This window comes from Haemaphysalis longicornis, unplaced genomic scaffold (assembly GCF_048455015.1).
Source record: "Haemaphysalis longicornis isolate Haplotype H1 unplaced genomic scaffold, Haemaphysalis longicornis Haplotype H1 scaffold_12, whole genome shotgun sequence".
NCBI classification, from domain to species: domain Eukaryota; kingdom Metazoa; phylum Arthropoda; class Arachnida; order Ixodida; family Ixodidae; genus Haemaphysalis; species Haemaphysalis longicornis.
This window is the reverse complement of record NW_027526225.1, coordinates 79,143,787-79,168,173: the sequence shown is the minus strand read 5'-3', so window position 1 is coordinate 79,168,173 and position 24,387 is coordinate 79,143,787. Positions and strand designations below refer to the sequence as shown.

At 45.4% G+C, this 24,387-nt stretch overlaps 1 protein-coding gene across 2 annotated transcripts in view; it reads right to left on the bottom strand.

Annotated features, from left to right (window-relative positions):
- Window positions 1-252: 252 nt before the first annotated feature.
- Rab3 (RAS oncogene family member Rab3) overlaps window positions 253-24,387 on the bottom strand; it is a 103,411-nt gene continuing 79,276 nt past the window's right edge. For both annotated transcript variants that reach the window (XM_077693538.1, XM_077693539.1), the window contains exons 2-4: window positions 11,095-11,319; window positions 9,220-9,338; window positions 253-7,973 (exon numbers count right to left, since the gene is read on the bottom strand). In XM_077693538.1, the coding sequence (XP_077549664.1) occupies window positions 7,652-7,973; window positions 9,220-9,338; window positions 11,095-11,319 (666 nt within the window). In that variant the 3' untranslated portion in view covers window positions 253-7,651. The remainder of the gene's footprint in view (window positions 7,974-9,219; window positions 9,339-11,094; window positions 11,320-24,387) is intronic.

Genomic DNA, 24,387 nt, shown 5'->3' with positions numbered 1-24,387 from the left:
CCTGTTGCAATAAGGCCTTGTAGTAAAAGGACTTGGTTGCTGGCTAGCTGGCTCGCGACTGGTAAATAAATAATAATGCCGCGCTGAAAAACAAGGACTGCGCTAGTCTTCGTCGCTCTTGTCTTTGTACTCGTTTTCACGCAGTTTCATTTCTTTATCGGCTTTGTGTTTTTTTTTTCCACTTACCAGCTTGCAGTAGTGAACCATAATTGCACCACTGCGCCGATAACGCAAGAGTGGCCCGCTCGTTGGTCATTTTTTTGTTTGTTTGCTTTATTTGTTGACTCCACAGCATGAAAACTAAAAATCTTACAACTTGTCACAACAGAATCTTTTTCAAGGAGAAGACAAAAAGGCTGGTGGCAGCGAGGTGAAGGGAAGAGGAAACCACACATCCTCTCCCACACTCGCTCGCTCACCCCCGAGGAACGATAAAAAAACGGCAACAACGGCTGCACCTCGTTCGAGGTTCTTTTTTTTTTTCCGTTTTTACTCCTTCCACTCATTTCCGAAAAAACACGTCCCAGCAGGGGGGACTCACTTTGGTTTTTCTAGTTTTTTTGTAACAGTTTTTTTCTCCTCTCCTCAATCCACTCGCTTTTTTTTTTTTTTTCATTTTTATTCTTTAACAAAAGTGTGTCTACTACAGCCTAGCACAGCCGAGCATCCTGTACAGTACAACAATTGTAGTAACAGAATGGAACAGGAAACGCAAACAAGCCATTGCTGCGGCGAAGGCGATTGTAGGCAGGGATTTTTTCTCCAGAACTCCAGCTGAAGCTTCCTCGAGAAAACGCGATTCCAAATTTCGCTCTCGGTGATAAAAATGTGTCAGATGTCGCATTTCTAGAAGTTCCCAACATCTTCAGCGACACCTCAACCACCAGTTTTGCAGGATAAAATAAAAATCTGCCACCAGATAACTTAAGAAACACCTCTTTACTTTTAACTACCTACTTAAAGTTTTTTCCTAAACAGTTTTGTTATCGCCTAAAAAATTTGGAACATCCCTACCGATGCATCGTTTCACCGCAGCCATATAAAACGCAGTTCACAAGTTTCGGAATGGCTTTTACAGACAAGCGGAAAAGAATTTAGAGCATAAATAAGCAGTTTTCCCGGAGCTTGAACCAGTATAAAGAAATAAATTTATATAGCATGCACAAGTGTGAAAAAACTGTTTTTTTTTGTGCATTAGTGTTGAAGAGGATTCAATTTTGTCGATTCCGCTGCGCCGATCAACTACAAACAGTTGGAAACACCCAGAAAGGTCAGATTGTTTGACCACCAGGCTTCACAATGCGACAACCTTGGGTCTACGCTCTGGGAAAACTGTTTGGGTCGAATAGTACGTCCCGCTGCCCGCAAAGTCTGCCGTTCCGAAACTCCCGAACCGGGTTGTTGGTGCATTCAAGCCTCCAGACACGGTACGCACACACAGATAAGACGTGAGAAAGTACAGACGCACGACGGGCTGCTGGCATTTTGAATACAGCGAGGAACACGCACACACACACATGCTTCTCCAGGCTTGATTCCGAGAAAAACACGTCGCATCTCTCCACTAAGACCGAACGACAACCGCCGTCACTCACGTGACACCCCCCGCGTGACCGAACACCCCCCCCTCCCTACCCAACACACGCCTGCTACAGACCGGAACATGTCACGAGACGTAACGTGACACTACATCTCCTAGGCAACGCGTACGCAGTTTTGACGCATACCTCTCAAGGCGAGTTGCGATGGATATATATATGTATATATATATTTTTTACTTTACACTGCCATTCACGAAGTTGCTCTAATGCATTTTACACTTTCACAAAGTGCTGAGTGATGCTTCACGTCGCCTACTGCAACAGTACTACCATCGGAGAGTGGTTTTTTTTTTTTTTTGCTTTTTTTTCCGACATTGTTTTATTCGAGGTCGCTGTGACGTTCGACACGAGTGACGCGAGGCAACTGGGGAGATCACTACAACGAACTTGCACCGACTGAAAGAAAGACTCTGGTCACGTGTGGTTTACACCACGGCTGTATCTGGAATGCACGTAAACGTAGCCAGGGGTTGACGTCGCTCGCGTAAAAATGCACTGGGTTTGGACCATGCTCGGTCGGATAAAAATTCACTGCCGGTAAAGCGGTCGACGCGCGTCTCGGCAGTGTTCAGCATTCTTCAGCGATTCAACTGCCTAGCTGAAGCGCGAATTCCTGTCTCGTTAAAACATTCGTCAACAAAAATGCGAAAAAATACGGGAAAAAACAAAAACTTGCGTGCGGTCAAATTTGGCGAAGAATTCCTGAAGATATCTTGTCACTTTCTATTTAATATCACGAGCTACCGAAAACTACCGGGCATGTCTCGCAGTTTATTGTGGTACGATCCCACAAGAATGGTGGCTTGGGAGATGCCACTTGGACTAGACGCTCGTTTTTTTTTTTCTTTGTCATCCTCGGTGTTGCCACGGCAACACGCCGTCAATAGACACTTTTACCACATATTGGAATGTTGCGCGAGAATCAATACAAGAGATGGCGAGGCAAAAATGACTAGCACGTCGCTGGCCGCACGTCACTGACTAGGAGGAGATCACGAGTTTTGCACGAGCTTTTTCTTCCTCTTGACATTGGAATGTCATTCACGTGCCTTGAAAAAAATCAGGTTGCAAACAATGATTTGTCTTCTAAATACAAAACTAAACAATCATAAATGCAATACTAGGAGCTCTGTTTAGGTAAACAAGGTAAATGCAACGCTGTCAAAAAGGAGAAGTGTACACCTTGAATGGCGATTGCGCAGACAGGATGGTTTGATCACACAGCACTGGACAAGGCAAAAAAAAGGTAAAAGAGGTTAAAAAAAAAAGAAAGACCAGATAAAAAGTACATGAAAATGATGTACAGCACACAAAAATGATTGCACAACAGAGCAGACAGAATCGAACAAAATTAAAATGACCGGTTAGTTCAGGCTTACACGTAACAGGCCACAATTTTCTTCCGGTAATGCTTTAAACATTGCAGTCACTTTAGGGAAAGTAAGCACATTCTGCATATGGTCGGGAGTTTTCTTTTTGGTGTTGTACACCACGTACTCTTCACTTGTTCGCAATGACTAGAACATGAATTCATGCAAACACGGAAAATCTGTCAGGCACCCCCGATTCTGAAAGTCCCAACAGTCTGCACATAGCATGAGGATTTTTCCGGGATGAGAATTCGGACAGTTATCCAAGAGAGAGAAACAATCAAGGATTAAATGCCAGATCAGCATCTCTACTAGAAAGTTTGCCGTGAATTTGGAACCAGTAGCCTTGAATGGCTATCTGCTGGTAAGAAAAGGTTTCAGCGTGGAGCCTAAAGAGTCATTATTTTTTCTTTCAGTAAATTGCAACGAGCCTGAAAAGTAGCAGCAAAACAACTGCACCACATTGTTAGTTACACAGTGTGTTGACTAGGACATCACTGAGATCGTCCACGGAGTAAACTAGATTCTGTAACAGTGCAAGAGAATACCTTGCTTAAAAAGGAATGGTTTAATATGGGCACAGCCCGCACTTTGCAGTGGTATACTTCCAAACTTGCCTGAAAATCTGGCGTTTACCACCAGCGCAAATGCTGGCTTTTGTCAAATACTTTTACTCGTCAATACAAGAGGAATGCTCCCTATAACGCCCAATCAGAAGTAAAACGGTGTACATTGGCCTCGACTTTGTTGCAGGTGGAAAGGCACCTCGTATTTTTTTTACCTAACTGTGGGTGTGGAGGAGGTCAAACACAATGCACGGCGCCCCGGAAACACTTCAGATAGGAATCGAGTTTCAGTTTCACTGTACTGCTGTAAAATGGAATTACAACTTTCCCAACCAAATGCACCAGTGTAGTGGTGCCTCCGTCTGGACTTGCTTCAGGCCGACCACCAAACAAGCATGCATTCCTGAAGCAACGAAGCTTCGGCAGCGGGCGACTTCTACCGAAAATCTAACCAGGAAATCCACAATCATCGTACAAAAGAGTCTTGTATGCCGACACTATTCTGCTACGGGCTCAGACGCTTATCTTGGCTCCCTGAAGGAACAACGGGTCGCACGCACAAAACAAATGGCTGGTCACATCGCCCTTGAAGGAGTGGCAAAGTGGTTGTAGTTGAACAAAAAATAAACTTTCGCCATGATACCTCACCCGTCTTCTCTAGTCAGATCGAGAGGAGAAAAAAAAAATTGGCAACCATCTTTCTTTTTTTCACTTTTGCCCAGAGGTGGTTGGGGGTTGTTTCTTATTGCATGGCTGTTCTGCGGTCAGCGTCACCTTTCCAGTATTCACCACGGGCTGGGGGGAGGGTAGGTTCAAGTAGTGGGGGACAATGCTCCATAAGAGAATATATGTACACATTTACACATGGGCAATCAGCATTTACAGAAGTCACACTTAGTCGTCGTCGACGGTGCATTTCCTGTCGCGTTGCGGCGGACACGCGACAACAACGTACCCTCGATAGTAGAAGGGTTGAGGGAAAAGGTCAGAGAAGGGGCGGGCAGTTGTGAACAAAGACATACACAGAGAGGGAGACACGTCCCCTGTTAACCGACCTCGAGACGGACACGGCCCAGATTTGGGGCCGTCCAACGTGGCTCGATTCGCACGCGGCTACATTTTCAACAACCGATGAGCGACGACGCAAGCAAGTTCGCAGCTGTCATTTTGTTTTGCTATGATCACTTATAACCACTGCCCACATATTCTGCAAATATTGCAGAAAGTTACCACTTACTGTTCTATACAACAGAATGCTTTGAAGGTTAAAAGTATTTTAAAATGCAAGCCCAACAAAGGAGGAGTTGGCCAAGTGCTCTTTTTCTTGGCACTTTTAACATCTCGTACTTCTTAATGCTGGCAGATGTTTTGGTATCGCGTGGTTGTCCAATATCTCCTCATTATCCGCGATTATTCAGTATCACGGATGGAGCTATCTTGCAGGCAATTAAATGACGACATAAAAACCAGCCTACCATGTTCAGTTGCTTGTCAAGTCACTCATCAGCTAGTTGAATTTAACCACGTGCGAAATGAGCCTTTTAAAACCTAGATATTTTGGAATTTTAAAGTGCTACTATAGGAACACTCCGACAGATGCGAGAAAAGGCAGGCGGGCTAGTTTTGTACGAACAGAAAGACAAATCAATTAAGGAGGCGTTTCTTCCACTTGGCTAAGAGAGCATTACCACTTTTCTCTATGTCTTTCATTAGAGCTCTGCGCTGCACCTGACAAAACTGCTGAAGGTTCAGTGGGATGTTTTGAATTAGGTATGGAGCAGGGGTTGAAATGCATCATCACAAGTACCCGACGGACCTCCATGGAAGCTTTAACGATTACTATATCAGGCGAGTACAGTGACTACATTCATCACTCCCAAAATGGTTGTGCAAAGCAGACTCAAACAAGCTCATGGAAATAACTTCTTGGTAGTGAGTCCAATGTTCACGACCACTTATGCAAGTTTAGAGAAAAAAAAAAAAAAAAAAAAAAAAGAACAGGACAAGCGCTCACTCTGTTTTGTTGTAGGTATTCACTATCTCGCTGAGTTTTTACACTAACATCCATAGCCCACTAACTTTCGACCGTGCTACAATACAAATGCACACTAGCAGACCTGGAGCAGTGGATTTGCATTTTCTCGCAACTGAGAGTAACTAATGTCGAGACTGCTGTGTAACCAATGTTGCGTACCTGTCTTCATTAGCGGCGTAGCCACAGGACATTGAGTCTGGTTTTGGTGTCAGAACACCCCAACAAATTTTTTAAAAGCGGTGAATCCCCTTCTTTCGGCCTTTTTTCCACCCATGCTTTTTGCACGCATCTATAAATTTGAATGCGAAAACGAGAATAAGATAAGAACACGAAAATAAGATATTGTTTGGGCGCAGACTAGCTATCTTTAATTTTTTTTTTACCGCTGTGGTATAACACATCCCAAAAAAATATTTTTGGCTACGCCGCTGATCCTCATGGCACATGCCTTGTGGACAGAGTGAAACTTGTCACGATGAAGGGAACTTTGACTGTAGCTACAGTAAAGACAAGGCAGAGCAAGAAAAAATTCATAAACAAGCAATAGAATCATGTTCTGCAGTTAACACCCCGAACCCAAAGCCCTTGGTCTGCCCTTGGCGAAGGCTCCTCCGTCACATATGAGTGCTTCTGTCGCAACACCTCTTTCCAAATGTCGGCATCGCCCCCAAACATACTTTACAAAAAAACTATATTGGCAGTGTGCGCTAATATCTGATTGTTTTAGCGTCACTTCTTCACATCCGAAAGCAATCGTGAGAACTGAACTGTTTGGGGAAGATATAGGAGCTGAAGTGGTGACATAGCCTGTGTCCTACAGGTTTCAAGAAAGTGCACTGGTATGCACTCAGCAGCCTGAAGTTTCTGTACTCCCGGATGTTACAACAGCAAAGCATTTTCAGAACTCCAAATGCAACATTCCTTAGATACACTACAACTGTTGCCCCATGTTGTGCCTGAGAGCTGAAAGCCATTGTGAAAGTAAACTACACATCTCAGCCTTTCCACGAAGTCTGCGAAACAGCCAGCTAAATATACGTGCTTCGCTCTTTTCCCCATTCCACGGTGATTCGGTGAAATTCAAATCTGTACGATGCGAGAACTATACCCAGAATTACAAAGAATTACAGAAGGCAGCATTGCGACAGAGCGAAACTGGGTGGGCATTGGCCAGGACCCTCTGAGATGTGCGCAAGCCTGCACAAAACTGCTCGACCCGACCCTACAAGATGTGCGCATGCCTGTGCAAACGCACCCACTCTACCCGACCCTACGAGATGTGCGCATGTCTGCACAAACCCACTCGACCCGACCCTACCAGGTGTGCGCATGCCTGCACAAACCCACTCGACCTGACGCAACGAGATGTGCGTGTGCATGCCTCCACAAACCCACTCGACCCGACCCTAGGACATTTGCGAACACCTGCACAAACCCACTCGACCCAACCCTACGAGACATGCGCATGCTTGCACAAACCCACTCGACCAGACCCTTCAGCAGTCACCCAGGCGCAGCGTGTCGCTCTTTCTTGCGGCAGTCAGGCTGGCAGCAGCAGTAACAACAAAGGCGGGAAAGCAGAGCCCGCTTAATCCGTAGCAGGAGTCAGGGGGGAAAGGGGTACAGCAGGAAGGGGTAGGTGGTTGCGGGGGCTCTCTCTCCGATTCGGCCGCGACTAGCCAGACTGCTTCGAGCCGGGCAGCCGCTCATTTCTTGTTCGGTGTTCCAGCATAACGACTCCTGTGGTGTGCTCCTTGGCTCGGCCAATCTTGGTGTGCCACTTTTAAGCAACGTGAGCCCCACACTGCTGCAATAACGTCCCTGCTTGTCCGTGTGTGGCAAGTGTGACTAGCTCGGCGGCCGACAAGTCAACGAGGACACCGCAGGAGCGAGCTTGCGGCGGGCAAAGTGCAGAAGTCTAGACGCTAAAAAATAAATTCCTCCCTTCCCCGCGTTCCAAGGCCGGCCGAAGTGTGCGGCGTAGCAAGTAAAGGAGAGGCCCTTGGCGGGGGGGCTTCGAAGCGGCGGGAGGGAGGCCGAAGGGAAGAGAGAGAGGGGGAAAGAGGAGGGGGGGCCCCTCTAGCACTGGCACGAGGCGTTTTGGGGCGCGGCGGGGTTGTCGGTGAGGTGCGTGCCCTTGGCGCCGCCTCCCGCCAGGAGCGCGGGGTCCGAGTCGAGGCTCTCGGACATCTTGTCGCAGATGATGTCCACGAGGCGCTCGAAGACGGCCTTGACATTGACGTTCTCCTTGGCCGACGTCTCGAAGAACTCGAGGCCCAGCTGGTCGGCCAGTTGCCGGCCCCGCTCGGCGCTCACCACCCGCTCGTCCTCCATGTCGCACTTGTTGCCCACCAGGATCACCTGGGCGTTGTCCCACGAGTACGTCTTGATCTGCGTCACCCTGCGGGAAAAGCACGGGGGAGAGGACGGTTTACTGCGGGCCGCCCAATGCAGCGGGATGCGTCGACTCAAAGGCATCGTCGTAAGCTGCTTCCAAGTCTCAATAAACTCCACCTGCCCTGAGTCCTGGCCAAAGCAACTCAACTTTTGCCCCCATCTGTGCTCACCTCATTTCTTAACCGTGCTCTTTGCTTCCCACGTTCTCACCTATAACCAGTCATTCTTTTTTGTGCCCCCAAAAGCTCTTACCTCAACCATAACCTTCGTTCTGTGAGTCTGTTCCACAGTCCTATCACCCTTTGTTCTTGCAGTAACCCATTCCTTGTTTCCAAATGTCGTTATCCCATCCCTAAACTATAGTTTTCTGTCCCCCCTTTGTCCTTGTCTCATTCTCTGCCCCAAAGCATCGTTATCTCATTCCTAACCTTTGTGCTTTGCCACCTTTTCTTGCCCTCGTCTCACCTACCTTCAAATCAATGTTCTTACATGCATGGCTCACCAACCGTCCATCTTATGCAGGTTAGAGTTCAGTTCATTTCCTCTTACTAATTTGAGCCAGGACAGCCTCCGCTTGAACCTGTTCCTTCACCCGTGCCACATGTAACACCTACAATTTTTGACAAACCTTGACAAAGACGGCCGAAATTGTACCTACACCCTTCACGCCAAGGCAGCCTTTGTGGAATCTCTCCCACAATTGCTTACGTCTTATATCCACCTTTTCTTTCTTTCTGCGTGCCACACTAGATATGAATTAGTGACACGTCTTTACTACGGCTATAGAAGGTTTTTTTTGTAGGTGGGAACCACGTCGATTTTTCGCCCCCCCCCCTCCCCCCCCTAGTGCATACAAAATCGTCAACTCAAGCCTTCATAAACAAAGCGTTGTCTTATTTCTACCTTTTCAGGTGAATTTTGATCTTTTTAGCTAAAGAAGAATGTAGCTACCTGAAACACACCGACATATGCATAATAACATTCGTGCACCAATACGAGCAAGCTTCGAAAATCCCCACCACCACAGGGATGAATGCAAACATTCACTCGTGATCATGAGCTGCAAGATGAGATTAGTGCAAGGTGTGTGCAAAATATCTATGAGTAAACTACGTAGTTCTACAAAGGCACGTATGGGTGTACAATAACTTCTATGTCAATGAGCACCGGGTATGAAGTAACAGCTGCGATTGAGTCGCGTAATTTTGGTGAGACATGCGAGAGTTTCCGGCACAGAGCGACACACTCACCAGTCCTGGACGCTATTGAAAGACTCCTCGTTAGTGACGTCGTACATTAGGATGAAACCCATCGCCCCGCGGTAATAGGCTGTCGTGATTGTTCGGTAGCGCTCCTGGCCAGCTGTGTCCTGCACAGGGGATACAGGCAAGCAGGCAACAGTGTGAGGGGGCGAGTTGAACAGACTGAAGCGAATAACAAAACACCGACTTATACCCCTGTCACACGAGCACTTTCAATCGCGATTGAGTCGATCCGGATCAGGCACTGCTACACAGCAGTTTCAACCGCGATTGATCCCGATCCCACTCGAACTCAATACTGGTTTCTCAAGCTAGATAGAGGTTTCCAAGCATGATCAGGCGAAAGCGGCGATACTTTCGTCCCCACTGAGTAATGGCACAGAAGGTGACAACCTCAACTAATGCCACAAATTGTAGCAAATAACTTTACCCAAATACGTGTGCGGTAACATTTATAAAGTTCCGTATAACTACAACCGTGCAAAGTTACTAAACGCCAACCGCAAAGTACATTTTTAGCGCCATCTGGCATACGTGAGTGCAATCGGTGCTTCTCAAGTAGAACTGAAACGTGCCATGTAGCAGTGGCGGTGTGTCGAGCGTGCTCAAAAAGTCAATCACTCTTCGCTTCAATCCGGATTGAAAGTGCCTGTGTGACAGGGGCATTAATAATAGCCTCTAGAAATATGGCTAGTCTGCTGTCCGAGGCCTTCAGCAGAGCCCTTTTTGTGATAAAAACCTCGGGAAGAAATTACACTGGTCGAGTCCAGAGCCCTCTCAGTGCTCTGCTCTGCTCTGCTACTTTCTAAAAACTAAATGATTGTTTTGATAGCTTTTCGTGACACAATTATTTATTGGCATCCTTTTTGGGGCTGAATAAACTTATTTTGGAATTTTGGAACTGTAAATAGTACTGTGCACTCCCCTGATAATCCTTTTCTAATAACAGTTCTCTCTCTCTCTCTCTGATCGCCCGCTCACCGCACAGTCCAGATGACCACAGCTCAAAGCGGTGTGCAAGCAAGTAGACGACTCTAATTTTTTGCTTTTAATTCCCATAGAAATTATTCAGGCAAGAAAAAGTGAGCGAATAAACAATTTTACAATAAAGAGTTATTAGAAAAGCAGTTTTTTCTAAAAAATGTCTCAATGGCAAACGCCACGCGGGCGCTGGGACGGCGCCGCAGCCGACCGGTGTGATCTTTTTCAAAACCATGATTTTATCACTGCGACAACATTTAATTGTTATGCAATACTGGCCCAGATGGCCAACTAGCCAAATTTCTAGGGACTACTGGGGCATGTTTTCTAGCGCAAAAAAAGATGGGAGCCTAGAGAAGAATACGGATGGGACAAACGCTAGGTTCCTGTCTATTCTATTCTTCTCTAGGTTCTCGTATTTTTTTGCGCTAGAGAACATGCTCCAGTTATCCCAGTAACAACTTGCCCAACTTTCCACACTAAGTATTCTAGGAACTTAAGTATTCTTAATTGCTCCAACAGCCCCCAACGAACACAGTGACAGTGCACCTAATAAAAGACATATTAGGTACAGAAGATATTCAACATAGACTGTAAGAGCTGCCACAAAAGTCAAGTAGGAAAGAAGTTGACAACGAAACTTTCCCTATTCCGAATAGCAATGTCCTCGCTTATGTGTGTCACGCCCAAAAAAATGTCCTTTCTTTGTCGCTATGGTTATTCGCTACTACTTGGTGGTAGAAGAGCACCCTTTGGTGGTGGGATGTGTGCCCCTACTAGGGAGGTCAACATGGGTAGGTACATGGCGCGTTGTCAAAAACTATATCTCCCTCCTCCTCAATACAGCGGAAGCAGTCGGGCAAGAGCCCCATTATGCCTCACCCATATCTGGAGTTTGACCCTCTTGTCGTGCCGGAAGACCGTCTTGACCTTGAAGTCGATGCCGACCGTGGAGACAAAGGCCGACGTGAAGGAGTCGTCGGCGTAGCGGAACAGGAACGACGTCTTGCCCACACTGCTGTTGCCAATGATGAGGATCTTGAACATGTAGTCGAAGTTCTGGTCCACCGCGTCCTTTTGCCATTTTTGATCCTGCGTCCCGGCCATCTGCGCATTCGAACAAGAGGAGTGGGGGATGAGCATGCGATCCTTCTAGGGAATATCTGTACCAAGTCAGTTCCCCATCGGACAAACGAGGGTTGGTTGTTTCATTATATACTGCCTCGTTCAGTTATCTGAGCACACAACAAATTCAGTTCTGGTAACACCTTAAACATAACTTCTCTCTGATGCAGAGCTTACATGATTTCTGTATTTTCTGTTCATTTTCCCAGCTCCATGCCCAAAGCAAACCATGGTAAATCATTGATGCCTTTCTATTGTGTTCTGTGCAGAGTCCAATGAGTTGGAACGGGGAGTAAGTGGGCTAGTTGGTGCATGTTAAAAATGTGAGGAACACCACAAACTTACGGGATGAAGAGTAAGATACACACCCACGGTGCTAATGAGTGCATGCTACGATTGCGCATTTTTTCATGGGCACAGCCCAATGCTAGAACTGACTCATGACACTATAACGTTACATTTGTAGGCATTGGTCGCCAACCACTGTTAATTAATATGGTCCGCACTTGTGTTGCATTCAGATTTGAAAACAAAGAACAACTTCCATTAGCTACACATAGGGTGTTATTTTGCAATGCATGCTATACTGCAACACAAGTTCTCAATGCGTGCTTCCAGAGCCATGACATTATGCCTCTGCACACAATTCACAAAACTTACTCGTAAATAGCACAGTATATTTAAACATGCACGTTAATGAAATATGGCTTTTCCAACACAGTGTTTCTGATTCTGCTACTCGACTAGGTATGTTGAAGGAAAAATTGTTCTGTGCTGCCATCAGTTTTCGTGAACAGGTCTCGTCACGCTTCTTACAAGTGCCATCCCAAACTAGTTGTGCTAGAGCAAATTCTACATTTGCTTTTTAACTGACCTTTCCAAAGTGACCAACCACCAAACGGTATCATTTTCTCTTTGCACATTTTTTTTTACATGGCATGGAAGTTTCACAAATAAATTCTTCAGGGAGTTGAAGTCAAAGAATGCCCCAAACTTCTGAAAAATATTCTATTGCATTTAGTTTAGTAACAAACAGAACATGAATGGCAGCACACCCTCGAGCAAAGTGCTGCCCAATTTTCGACAAGTTTTGACAACAGGTTGTGGTGGCTGCTCCAGTCAAGTTGCAAAGAATGCTTGGTGATGCATGCTTTGAAAGTAGGCTGCATGTCGCCATTTAATTTTTTATTTGCTAACACATGAGCTTACAAAAAATAAAACATTTTAGTCCACCAAAAAACAGTGTCGGGTTAAGAAAATATGCAGACGTACTATATGTGCTTTTACTGTCAATGCACAGATAATTTTCAGCTCTAGAATGCTCTTAAAAAAAAAAAAAAGAACCCAAGACTTGTTGAAGATGATGCACTGTATATCCAACGGTACTAATTGACTGCGAGTCCCTTCACCCACTCCCATTCTGCTCTGGTAGAGGGGACGTGATATAGATACAGGGTGTTGCAAAAGTAAATGATTGGGTTCAAACAATTTTCATTCACAAACTGCTGGAAGAGGTCTCAATTTATGGTCTACCTAGTTATGGTCTATTTTGTATTATCAACGAAACAAATAGGCCACAAAATACGACTTTGGTGCTAGGTTTGTGCGCAATACAGCCAGCCATCTCCCCAAAAATATTTTTTGAATATGCTCATTTATTGTTGCACCACCCCGTAGATGCTTGAAATCTTGTTAAGCCTAATATGCAAATGGTGAACACTTTTGTCATAATTCACAAATGTTGTAGCTTGACATTTTCTTTCTCTGTGAAGCCCGCATTCACACGACTCCCACCTGTTGCCAACACGGTGTCGCTAAGGGGATTTGCAACTGCACACAGCATTGCAACGCTAGCTCTGACGGCCATAATCTGAACAAAGGTGAAACAGAACAGCGCTTATGCATATAAGATTTCAAAAGCTTGTTTTATTGTTGCCTGAATTATCTGACGTGATTGAATTAGAGCACCTTGTAATTACCCCCGTTTCTTCATTTTATAGTCCGAAATTCCAAGTTTACAGTTATTTAAATGCACCTTTGTAGCTGCTTAAAAATTTTCGTACAACTCAGCCTCAAACTCCTCTGTTCCTATTCCATCAGAATTGCCACGTGATAAAATAAAATTTGGTATGTCAACAGGTGGGTGACGTAACGGTAAAGTTGATGACCACTCTCGTATCTCTCAATTAATGGCACTGTATTTTGAGATGGCTGAACAAGAAAAAAGTGATCATTCAAATGGTGTTGATGCCGACAGGTAAGCAAAGGTGGCTTCTAACATCGGGAGATAGAACCCATGAAATACAAGCACAAAGTACTGCGCATCGAAATCTCAATATGAAATCGGTTTTCTATTTTCTCCGTACAAAAAATGCACCCGTGATGCCAAAAATCAGTCACAACCATGACCTAAGTTTATGATAATCATTTTCATCATCATCATCACCACCACCACCACATCATCATCATCATCATGTCCACTGCAGGACGAATGCCCTACTTAAAATTTCCAGCCGCTAAATACTGCATTAAAAAAAGTGCGAGGAGCAAAGACGGTATCCAATAAAGAACGTGTGACCCGCTTCGGCAAGAGTTCTCTCACGATATCTCTGACATCGACTCCGCGGAGCGCGACCCAGATATCACTCTGTCTTCAACCATGACACGAGCCCGCGCGATACTAAGCCCCGAAACTCGCGACGAAAGGAAAAAAAAATAATAAAAGAAGGACGACAAAATAAAAACGGCCCCCGTATAATAGGGAACGCATTGCGGCAAAAAAGAAAGAAAAAAAAAAACGACCCCCCTCGACCCAATAAATGCGCGCGCCCGCGCAAGTCGCTCCTCGCTCGCACAATGTCCCGCATCGACCACGCGCAGACGAAACGTTGCCTGGATCGGGGCTCTGCGCCCGTGACCCAGATTCGGGCCGGGATCCGGGCCTCACAGCGCGGGTCTCTGCGTTAGGCCTAACCGAACTCCCAAAGTCGGCATGCGCGCCTTTTTCCTTCTTTCTTTTTACCATTTCGTGGACGCTGCATGTCGTCTGCTGCGTTAGGCCTAACTCAGCCCCCAAAGACCGCACGCGTGCTCCTTCTGATCTCTTTCTATCCTTTCGCGGAAGTTGCATGTCGTCTGCTAGCTGTTAAGCGCACAAGCGCTCGCGTTCGCTTTCCGTCACTCTCTCCCTCGCGACAAACCGCCGCCCTGAGGGGGGAAGGCTATAAATAGGCTCCCTACGAAGAGAGGCAGAGAGAAGAGAAATATTGACGAAGGATGAAAGGAAATCGCAGAAGGATGAAAAGGCCCGGCACGCTACGCCGGACAGCTGGCTTCGCCTCGGCAGTGGTAACCCCGCAGGGAAGCCAGCTTGTAAGGCGACTCGCATGCGCACTTTCTCGCGCTCTGGGTGTCTGTCCCTCGCTTTTTTTGGCGCCAAATACATGAAGATCCAAATAAGTACTCGGGAGTCAAAGTCGCCCGAAATATGAACAATAAGAAAAACTGTGGTTGATTTCTCTGTCATAGGAATCGGTAAAACGCGAAAGTGAAATGTGCAGCGAAATCTGAAGCTGAGCATGCTTTGCGGGTCGGCGGCTGTCTTGTGGGTGCGGCTTGGCGAGCGATGTCCTGCTGGCAGGTCGCTTCGACAAAGGTCATTTCCGTGACGGATATGACGTCAGTCAAATCTTGGTGTATCCTGGCATGAAACACTTTCGTGTTAGTGTATAACACCCGAAAACGAACAACCATAAGTAACCGTACTTTTTGGTAGTAAAGGTTGCTTCCCCGCAAGAAGACCCTGTGTGCAGGGGTGCACCCTTTACAGGCCGCTTGCTTCATTGTACTGGCGTCCCTTCCGTGACGGATATAAAGTCAGTGAAATCTTTGCGTATCCGGGAATAAAATACTTTCGTTTTAAAAAGGTGCGTTCGAACTTCGCGCCACGTCTTCTCGTTTTCGGAGTGCAATGCTGGAGGGCGAACGCGCGAGTCGGCGGCTCGTCGCTGATGAGTCACCTCCTTCCAAGATACGTCAACCCAACGCAAGTAGAGCCTTAAACAAGCTGCCCCCGCAACTGCTCGCCCCCGTCACCAACGGCTAGGCTACGCGCGAGAAATACATATCGCTAGAAACAACGCGAAGATTCCTTCAACGGCGGCGGTGACCCGAGTGACATAACAATAGCCCATCGCTCCCGCCTACGAGAAGACGGACACTGCTGTCGAAAGAGAAAGAAAGAAGAGAAAGGATGGAATGAACGACGAATACTCTAAAAACAATCACATGACAAAGAATTCTCCGGGGGCACATTTAGGTCTGCTTGCGTGCTTTGGGGAAAAAAAAAAAAAGAAACGCAAGGAATATTGCAAAACTTTCGAATTTCGCGCTACTCGGCGACGCAATGCGGGCGGCAGGGATGCGATAGAAACCAGGATCGAAAACATAATTTTCAGTCTGTGAAGTGCGCGTTAGAAAGTGATACGACCAAACAGAGCTACAGTTGAATCTCGTTATAACGAACATTGATAGAGCGAATTGTAAGCTATAGCGAACTAAATACGAACTTTGGTTGGTCACGCTTTATTTCAACGACACTTATTCTTTTATAACGAAAGTGAAACTGTGAGAGCCGCGCGCACTACCGGATATAACGAAGAAATATTTGACCAGCAGGCTTAGAAGCAACTTGGGAAAAACCCCTGGCGTCCGAAACTGCAGAAGTACAAAAGACCCTTTTCTTCGTGGACACTGTGTAAAACTTCATCCAGCTCAGTGCTGTGAATAGCCAACGGACAAAACCCCCATCCTTCCTCGAAAAAATAGGAACGCAGGCCTGTTTTGTCAAATGAAGTTTGTTCTGTCCTAATTTCCCGTTTCATGTTCTGGTTCATTGAGCTTGAAATGCCACAAAGAAAAAGGTAAGGGTTAACTTGTTTATAGTGGGTTCGAAGGTTGAAATATCGCCTTTTTGTATCAAGTATTTTTGCGGGACCCAGATTACCGATTGGATTGAACAGATTTTTAGCTCTACTGTTACAACTAATATCGGGTATAATGAACTCCCGATATTAATTCGCTATAACTAGGTTCGACTGTTAGAGGTGTCACTACAATCGTCCAGCCACGCTTCTTGGCGACGGGTTGGGCCAGCGTCCGCGCAGAAATAAGATTCTATGACGTACAGAGACGGAAAGTTGCTGGGGAATCGCCACTGGTTCGCACGTTTTATTATTTCGATTATTTTTTGTTTTCATGTTTGCGATAAAACTGGTATTACCGGTATCGGGAAAAAGCGCTCTTTTGAATTGCCCAAACTTGCATTTTGTGTTCACGGCCCCTTTAATAAGGCTTTCGCATTAAAAGTAGGGCAAAAGTCTACCGGCTGCGCCCAGCTCCGTGATATCCAAACGGCTCCCATCACTTTAAATGAAACCGTAAGACCGTTACAGAACGCGCCAAGGGCAGATCGCGCGCGTTCGCGCGTTTATAGATGGTCTCACCTAAGGCCCGCCACGGTAACGACGAAGCGATTCCGAGCGATGCAAATGCGGCCGGGAAGCTATTCGCGCCAGAAGTACGCGCGCGCATTCGAAAGGGACCGGCAGCCGCGCCTGGGTTCGCGAGATCGCCGTTTCATGAAGCAACAGTTTTGTATGGTAATGAGGGCGGAACGCGAACGGCGCGCTGGACGGAGCGGGGAAAACCTTGAGACGTCCCTTTAGCTTATGACGAGGCCAATTTGAATGAGACTCGGATACCGCTCGAACTGCGCGCGCGTCTCCCTGCACTAGTAGCGGATCTCTCACGCTTCAGTCGGGCGGAATAACAATAACGGGGTCGCCGAATCAGCGGGCGTGGGTTTGCGAGAAAACAGCACTTGGCCTGTGTAAGAGAGGCCAGTGAAGTGGTCGTACAAAAGCGCTCAGCAGCAGCCGTTCGTAATGGTTTGTTGTCCGAAAGGGAGGCGCGAGGGAGACGGCGCGCTTCCAAGTTCGATTTTTAAGCCGTAATAACTGTCTGCTGGCTGGCAGCGCGTCCGACGCTAGACAAAACAGCCGAATGTTCGTTGACCTGTAAACGCGATTCGCAGGGTATACGACTCTGTCGGCCGGAAAAGGCCCGCCTTCGACGAGAGAGAGGATTTCTCGGTTGACATATACGCGCACGCGACTAGGGCCACTAAATAAGCTACGCTCGACATGCGACGTTTTCGGGGTATTCGGCTGATCAAAGTTCGACTCGAACAATTCGTAGTTTGTGAATTTCGCCGCGACGCGTTTCGTTCGAAGCGCAAGCAACTTTACACGAAAAGACCAGGCTTTCAAAAAGTATTTGCTCACTGAAGTTCAGGTCGTGTTTTTGTTTTGTTGTAGTTCGTTCGGCCATTCATTAGCTAGGTCATTCGTTACCCGATTAAGTCAAGTGACTGACGATACATGCGACTGGTAAAGCGACAAACCATTTCAAGTTTACACCTGAAGCTTTTATAGTGGTTAGCGCGGGCCTTAACAATAAGGCCACCGGGAATATCAAGCGTTGAGCATAGCAATTCGACGACGACGATGATGATAACAAGAAGGAAGAGGAAGGAGGAGGAGGAGGAAGGAAGGAGGAGGAGGATGAAACAAAAAAAGGAGGGGAAGGGGAAGGAGGGTGAAAGGGAGGAAGGAGGAGAAAAGAAGGGGAGGAGGAAAGAAAGGAGGCGAAGGAGGAGGAGGGAAGAATGGATGGAATAATAATAATAATAATCAATCAATCAATCAACCTTTATTTTTGGTGCCCAGGAACAACCCTAGGGTCTTGGTACTGGTACACCATATACAAGCATTCATAAAAACAAACTAAAATCAAGACAACACAACACAGAAAACCATATATATGAAAGAAACAATAAGGTAAAAATAGTTACAGAGATCCCAGAATGCAAAACAGCAAAAAAAAAAGAAAATGAAGCCTAGTGTTAGAAGCCATGACACCCGGCCAGCAAAAACGATGAAGGCACGTGAAAAATTGAAAATACACAAGCAAATACTCAATGAACATGACGGAGATAGATTATACACATAAAACAAAGGTTTTGTAACAAAATGTTAGGAAGTTTCAAAATGGAAAAACGAAGTTCAGCATTACAAGCACTGACACTTAAACCGACAGAAATTCAAGCAACACAAAATCAGGAAAAGTGAAAAATAAACAAGCAAGATGATGATTTGCATAAAATAAATATGGAACAGAAATACGGCACATAAATGACATAAAGGCACTTAAGCTACAACAGTTTTCAATTCATTAGAGAACAAAGACAAAGAGCTCTGGAATATATCAAGACGATCGGAATATTCATTATATGCACATTGTATTCTGCAGATGGACGAGCGTCGTCTACTTAAAGCATCTGTTCTGAAAGTTCGAAATCTTCGGAAAAGTTTGTTCGGCAAGTTGACATTGATAAGTGCAACCAAGTCATCACACAAAATATCACCATGAAGAAGTTTATAAAGAAAGATAATGTCAGCTCTCATTCGTCGACACCAAAGGGAAGGAATACTTTTGAGACAAGACATGCTGCCGTTTGCGTCTTCTTGTACATGACGGAAACGGTGCCTAAAGATAGAAAGGAACTTATTTTGAACCCTTTCGATGCGGTCACTATTGGACTTGCAAGTTCCATTCCAGACAACAGACCCGTATTCAAGAAGAGGTAAGCAGAGAGCCGAATACAACTTTAAGAAAGGAAGCGGACCTTTAAACTCTCTAGAATACCTGCAAACAGCACCCAGACAACGAAGAGACCGACGGGTAATTTGTGCAATGTGGGAAGAGAAAGTCAGAGGAGAATCAAAAAGTACTCCCAAGTCCCGAATTTCGGTCACCCTCGGCAGTGTGGTGCCTGCAATTTCATAAGGGTATTGCAGCTGTTGAGTTTTTCTACTATAGGAGACAACTTTAGTTTTTGAAGGGTTCAAAATAAGGTCGTTTTTGGTGCACCAACGATGGAATGACACAATATCAACCTGAAGAGAATTACAGTCCTGAACACTACGCACTTCTCTAAAGATTTTTATATCATCAGCGTACAACAAAAAAGAAGAATTTTGAATGGCAGAAGCAACATCGTTAATGAAAATGGAAAAAAGAAGGGGACCCAGAACGGAGCCTTGGGGTACACCACTGGTTGCTTTGTACCTAAATGATGTTTGACCGTTAACACTTACATAGCAATATCGCTCCTTGAGATAGCAACGTATAAGACCCACCAAAGAAGCGTGTACATCTAACAGAGTGAGCTTTGCAAGCAATAACGAGTGGTTGACAACATCAAAGGCTTTGCTCATGTCACAGTAGACCACATCCAGTTGGCTTCTACCAACAATTGCTGGGACAGCCTGCTCCATGAAGCATACAAGGTTCGTGGAAGTTGAACGACCACGCATAAATCCATGTTGATTAGGAATGAGGACATGTTTAAATGAGAAAGACAAGACCGTATGAAGAGATAACTCGAAAATTTTAGAGGCAGAACAAAGCAGCGAGACAGGCCTATAGTTTATAGCATCAGTTTTTAGGCCTGACTTGAAAACAGGGAATACGCGAGAGATTTTCCATGAGCGAGGAAACGTTCCCGACCGGAGACAGTTATCAAATATTGAAGTGAACACAGGAACGAATATATTTGCATATGTTTTTAGGATTGCAGCAGGAATACCATCTGGCCCACAAGAAAGCGAGGGCTTGAGCCGCTTGATGCTGGTCCGAATGATGTTCTCGTCCAGTTGTAAACAACCGGAGTTCTCGCCCTGGTGACAAGGGGCGCTGCTGTTGTCACTACCACCGCTAATCCCAAAAAAAGAAGAAAATTGACGAGCAAAGCAGTCGGCCACCTTGACAACCTCATCGCCGTTGGAGTCTAGAAGACGAATAGAATCTTTAGTTGTACTAGATCTAGAATGAATGTATTTCCAGAAGGCTCCCGGTTGGTGAGTTGCTTTAGTTTCTACCGATGCCAGGTACGAAGTATGATCACGTTTGTGCAATATTTTACATAGGGCACGTAGGCGCCGGAATTCCTGAGCAAACTGGTTGGCACCAGAGCGCTTCATCTTTCTGTGCGCACGTTCCTTGAGTTTCAGGGCATCCCGCAATTCAGAAGAAAACCAGTGTGGAAACTTGAACCTCCTCGGTAAATATTGCGGGATGTATTCCTTCATACCCGAAAGCACAATATAATAATAATAATAATAATAATAATAATAATAATAATAATAATAATAATAATAATAATAATAATAATCAATCAATCAATCAATCAATGTTTATTATAGTGCCCAGGAACAGCGGAGGCCTTCGTGCTGGAGCACTCAGAGGGGAAAATGCAGCACTGTAGTACATCAACAATTTGCTAATAAACACTCAGTGAGCAAAAAAAAAAAAAAAAAATGAGAAAAAAAGACAGAAAGACTTACAAAAAACGGCAAAGAAGATTAGTAATAAAATAGTGCAATCCAACCGACTTTACACAATCAAGTCATGCTGGCGCACAGAAAAGGTATAAGACAGCAATGAAATGCATCAACAGCTGGCAAAAGAACAGTGAGCGAGCAAAAAATATGAAGAAGCTACAACTTCAAAGAAGAATAAAAATACCATATTGTAATTTTAGGCAACATTACACAATCAATAGAAACTGTAATGTCTGGTCAATTGCAAGAAGACATCTTACAATAAGCGTAACTATACGGAAGGGTGAGTGAAAAGAAGAAAGTTTTTACAAGATTCGGGAAGCGTACATTTTCAGTTTCAAATGGACGCATGAAGTGAATATGGCAACTTTTAATGATAAAAGTGGCAGAAAAAGAAAAATTCTACGATAATTACAGTCGCAGTATCAGCACAATACACGAATAACAGGAACAAGAACAAGCTCGGTGAAGCCAATGCACACGTCAGGACGATAAGTGAAGAAAAAGAGCACTGCCAAGATGAACCTAGTGTGTCAGAGCTGACAACCCGGCCAAAAACTCCCGAAGAGGACGCTGAAAGATATCGAGCTTCTCGGAGTGAACATTATGCAGATGCTGCATCCTTTGAAGAGGAGAACGTGTGCTGAGAGCTCCAGCTGCTTTAAAAGGGTGGGCGAGCCTTGTAGCTTTTTGTGGAACGCGAAAACTGATTGATTCAAGTAGTTCCGGGCATAAAATAATACCATGAAGCAATTTGTACATGAAAAGAAGGTCTGAGTGGGTCCGCCGGGAACTTAGAGAAACCGTTATAGGGATAGGCTCCGAAGGAAAACGATGCCTAAATATTGATGAAAATTTGGTTTGTACACGCTCTATACGTTGACAGTTGGAACTACAGGTTCCATTCCAAACGACAGAAGCATATTCTAGTTGCGGAATACAAAGCGTTCTGAATAGTTTTAGGAATGAAGAAGGAAACCGGAATTCTCGAGAAAACCTGCAAACAGCCCCAAGAGAGCGTAGCGCCCGCCTAGTAAGTTGAGTGACATGAGGTGAGAAAGTTAAGGCACTGTCGAAAAGCACGCCGAGGTCTCTGATCTCTTCAACTCTAGACAAGTAACCGCCGTTAATACTGTAGCAAAATAAAGTGCGGTTCGTTTTCCTGCTATAAGACATGACCTTTGTTTTTGTAGAGTTAAGATTTAATCTATTGTCTGAGCACCACTTGGAAAATGAGGATATATCTTGCTCCAGGGCAATGCAGTCATTAATGGACTCAATCCGTCTGAATATTTTAATGTCGTCAGCGTAAAGAAGAAAAGAAGACATCTTAATTGCGGCTGACACATCATTAACAAAAATGGAGAACAAGAGAGGCCCCAACACGGAGCCTTGAGGCACACCGCTTGTTGATCTGTACAGAGCAGACGTCTGCCCGTTAACGCTAACGAAACTGAACCGGTTATCTAGATAACTACCCAACAATGCCACGAGTGGTGTATCAATTCCTACCTGTAAAAGCTTTTTAAGTAACAGCGTGTGGCAAACAACGTCAAATGCTTTGCTCAGATCACAGTAGACAACGTCGAGCTGGCCCCTCTCAGAAATGGCTGCCGAGGCCTGCTCCATGAAGCAGGAGAGATTAGTCGTTGTCGACCTTCCTGATATAAAGCCGTGCTGTTTACTTACAAGAATATTCTGTACAGAACTTGACAGTAATTTGTACAGCGCTGTCTCAAACAGCTTGGAACAAGCACAAAGGAGAGAAATTGCTCTGTAGTTTGTTGCATCCGATTTGGAGCCTGACTTGAAAATAGGACGCACTCGAGAAATTTTCCACGCGAGAGGAAACACGTTTGTTTTTAGACACTGGTTAAATATCACCGTCAAAACAGGTACAAAAATGCTGCCGTATGTTTTGAGAATAGCTGGAGGTATTCCGTCAGCTCCGCACGACAATGACGGTTTCATGCGCTTTAGGCTCTCCAAAATCAACTGCTCGTCCAAAAGCACTAAGCTAGAGCCCTGCACGCGATTTAACAATATGTTCATTTCAGAGACGTCACGCTGGCCGCATGTGGCACTGAAGTGCTGAGCAAAGTGGTTGGCGACATTATGAACTTCTTCCCCAGAGGAATCTACAAGATTGATAAGATCATGTGAGTTGTTCTTACGGGACCGGATGTATCTCCAAAATGTTTCAGGCTGAGAATTCGCACTACTCTCTACAGAATCGAGATAGGAGCGCTGGTCCCGCTCATAAAGGTTTTTACATAATTTACGGTAAGAGCAGAAGTTCTGTTTCCATTCGTCACTCCCGGTTTTCTTATACTTTCTGTGGCAGCGGTCTTTTAATTTAAGAGTCGTACGAAGTTCTTTCGAAAACCAATGTGGGTGCTTGGAGTGGTTTGGTTTATACTTGGGAATAAATTGGTCCATACCGCTTTTGACAATTTCGGTGAACCGTTCGACCTGTGCATTGCAATCAGGGAGTTCTTGAATTTCCGACCAATCAAACGAAGAAAAAAAGCTATACAAGCCAATGTAATCCCCACGTGCATAATAATAATAATAATAATAATAATAATAATAATAATAATAAGATGAAGAAGAAGAAGAAGACGGAAGAGGAGGAGGAGGAAAAGGAGGAGGATGAGAACAACAAAACAATACAATCGAACTGACATCGACGGGAGAACCCCAGAAAATGAGCAGGGCATGAAATGTGTCATTAATCGCAGCAAACAAGTGAAAAAAAAAGTGCTACGCATCGCTTTTCTGAATAATGTAGCCCGCATGCGCAACCCGTCTCGAGCATTCTAGCATCCCCCGGACTGGCCCAATTACAGCCTGATCCAATAGCTCTCAGAGGCATGCACCGGAAAACACGTACTACGTGGCGCGCAGAAAACTGCACTATTAATGGCGTCGAGCGCGGCTAATGTTTACGGAGACGCGGTATATAGGAAGCGATTACCTACCTACCCGCACCATAACTCGCGGTGCAGCCCGGCACGCGGCTCGTGTACGAACGCTGACGATTATTCATCCACTAAAAAGATCGCTTACCCACAGAGAAACGACGCGTGGCCCCCGCCGCTTGATGGTGCATAACCGAGAACGACGAAAACGCCCGTATAGTAGAACGCGTGATGGAAGCAAGCCGCTATAGGCGCACAGTACACCCAACCATCGTTGTGACAATATCGTTTTATTGGAATTATCGCTTTAATCGAACTGTACGCGGCCCCAACCGCAGTTCAGGGAGGAGAAGAATCGCGCTATATAACCAAGTGTCGCTTATAAAAAGTCAATTTCCTTGGAATCGTTGTAACGACAGTGTACTGTAGGTGTCTTAAGAACGAACAAAACGTTATCCCCGCTTTCAGTGAAGTACCGCTTAAAACAAAGTCAGTTCCCGTCACGAGGCCTTCGTTATAATGAGAGTTTACTGTAGTTTAAACTAACAAGACGTCATCTCGCTTTGAACGAATATAACGAAGTCAGCTTCCTTTATGACCATAGGACCATTATAATGAGAGAGAGAGAGAGAGAGAGAGATAGATAGATAGAGAGAGAGAGAGAG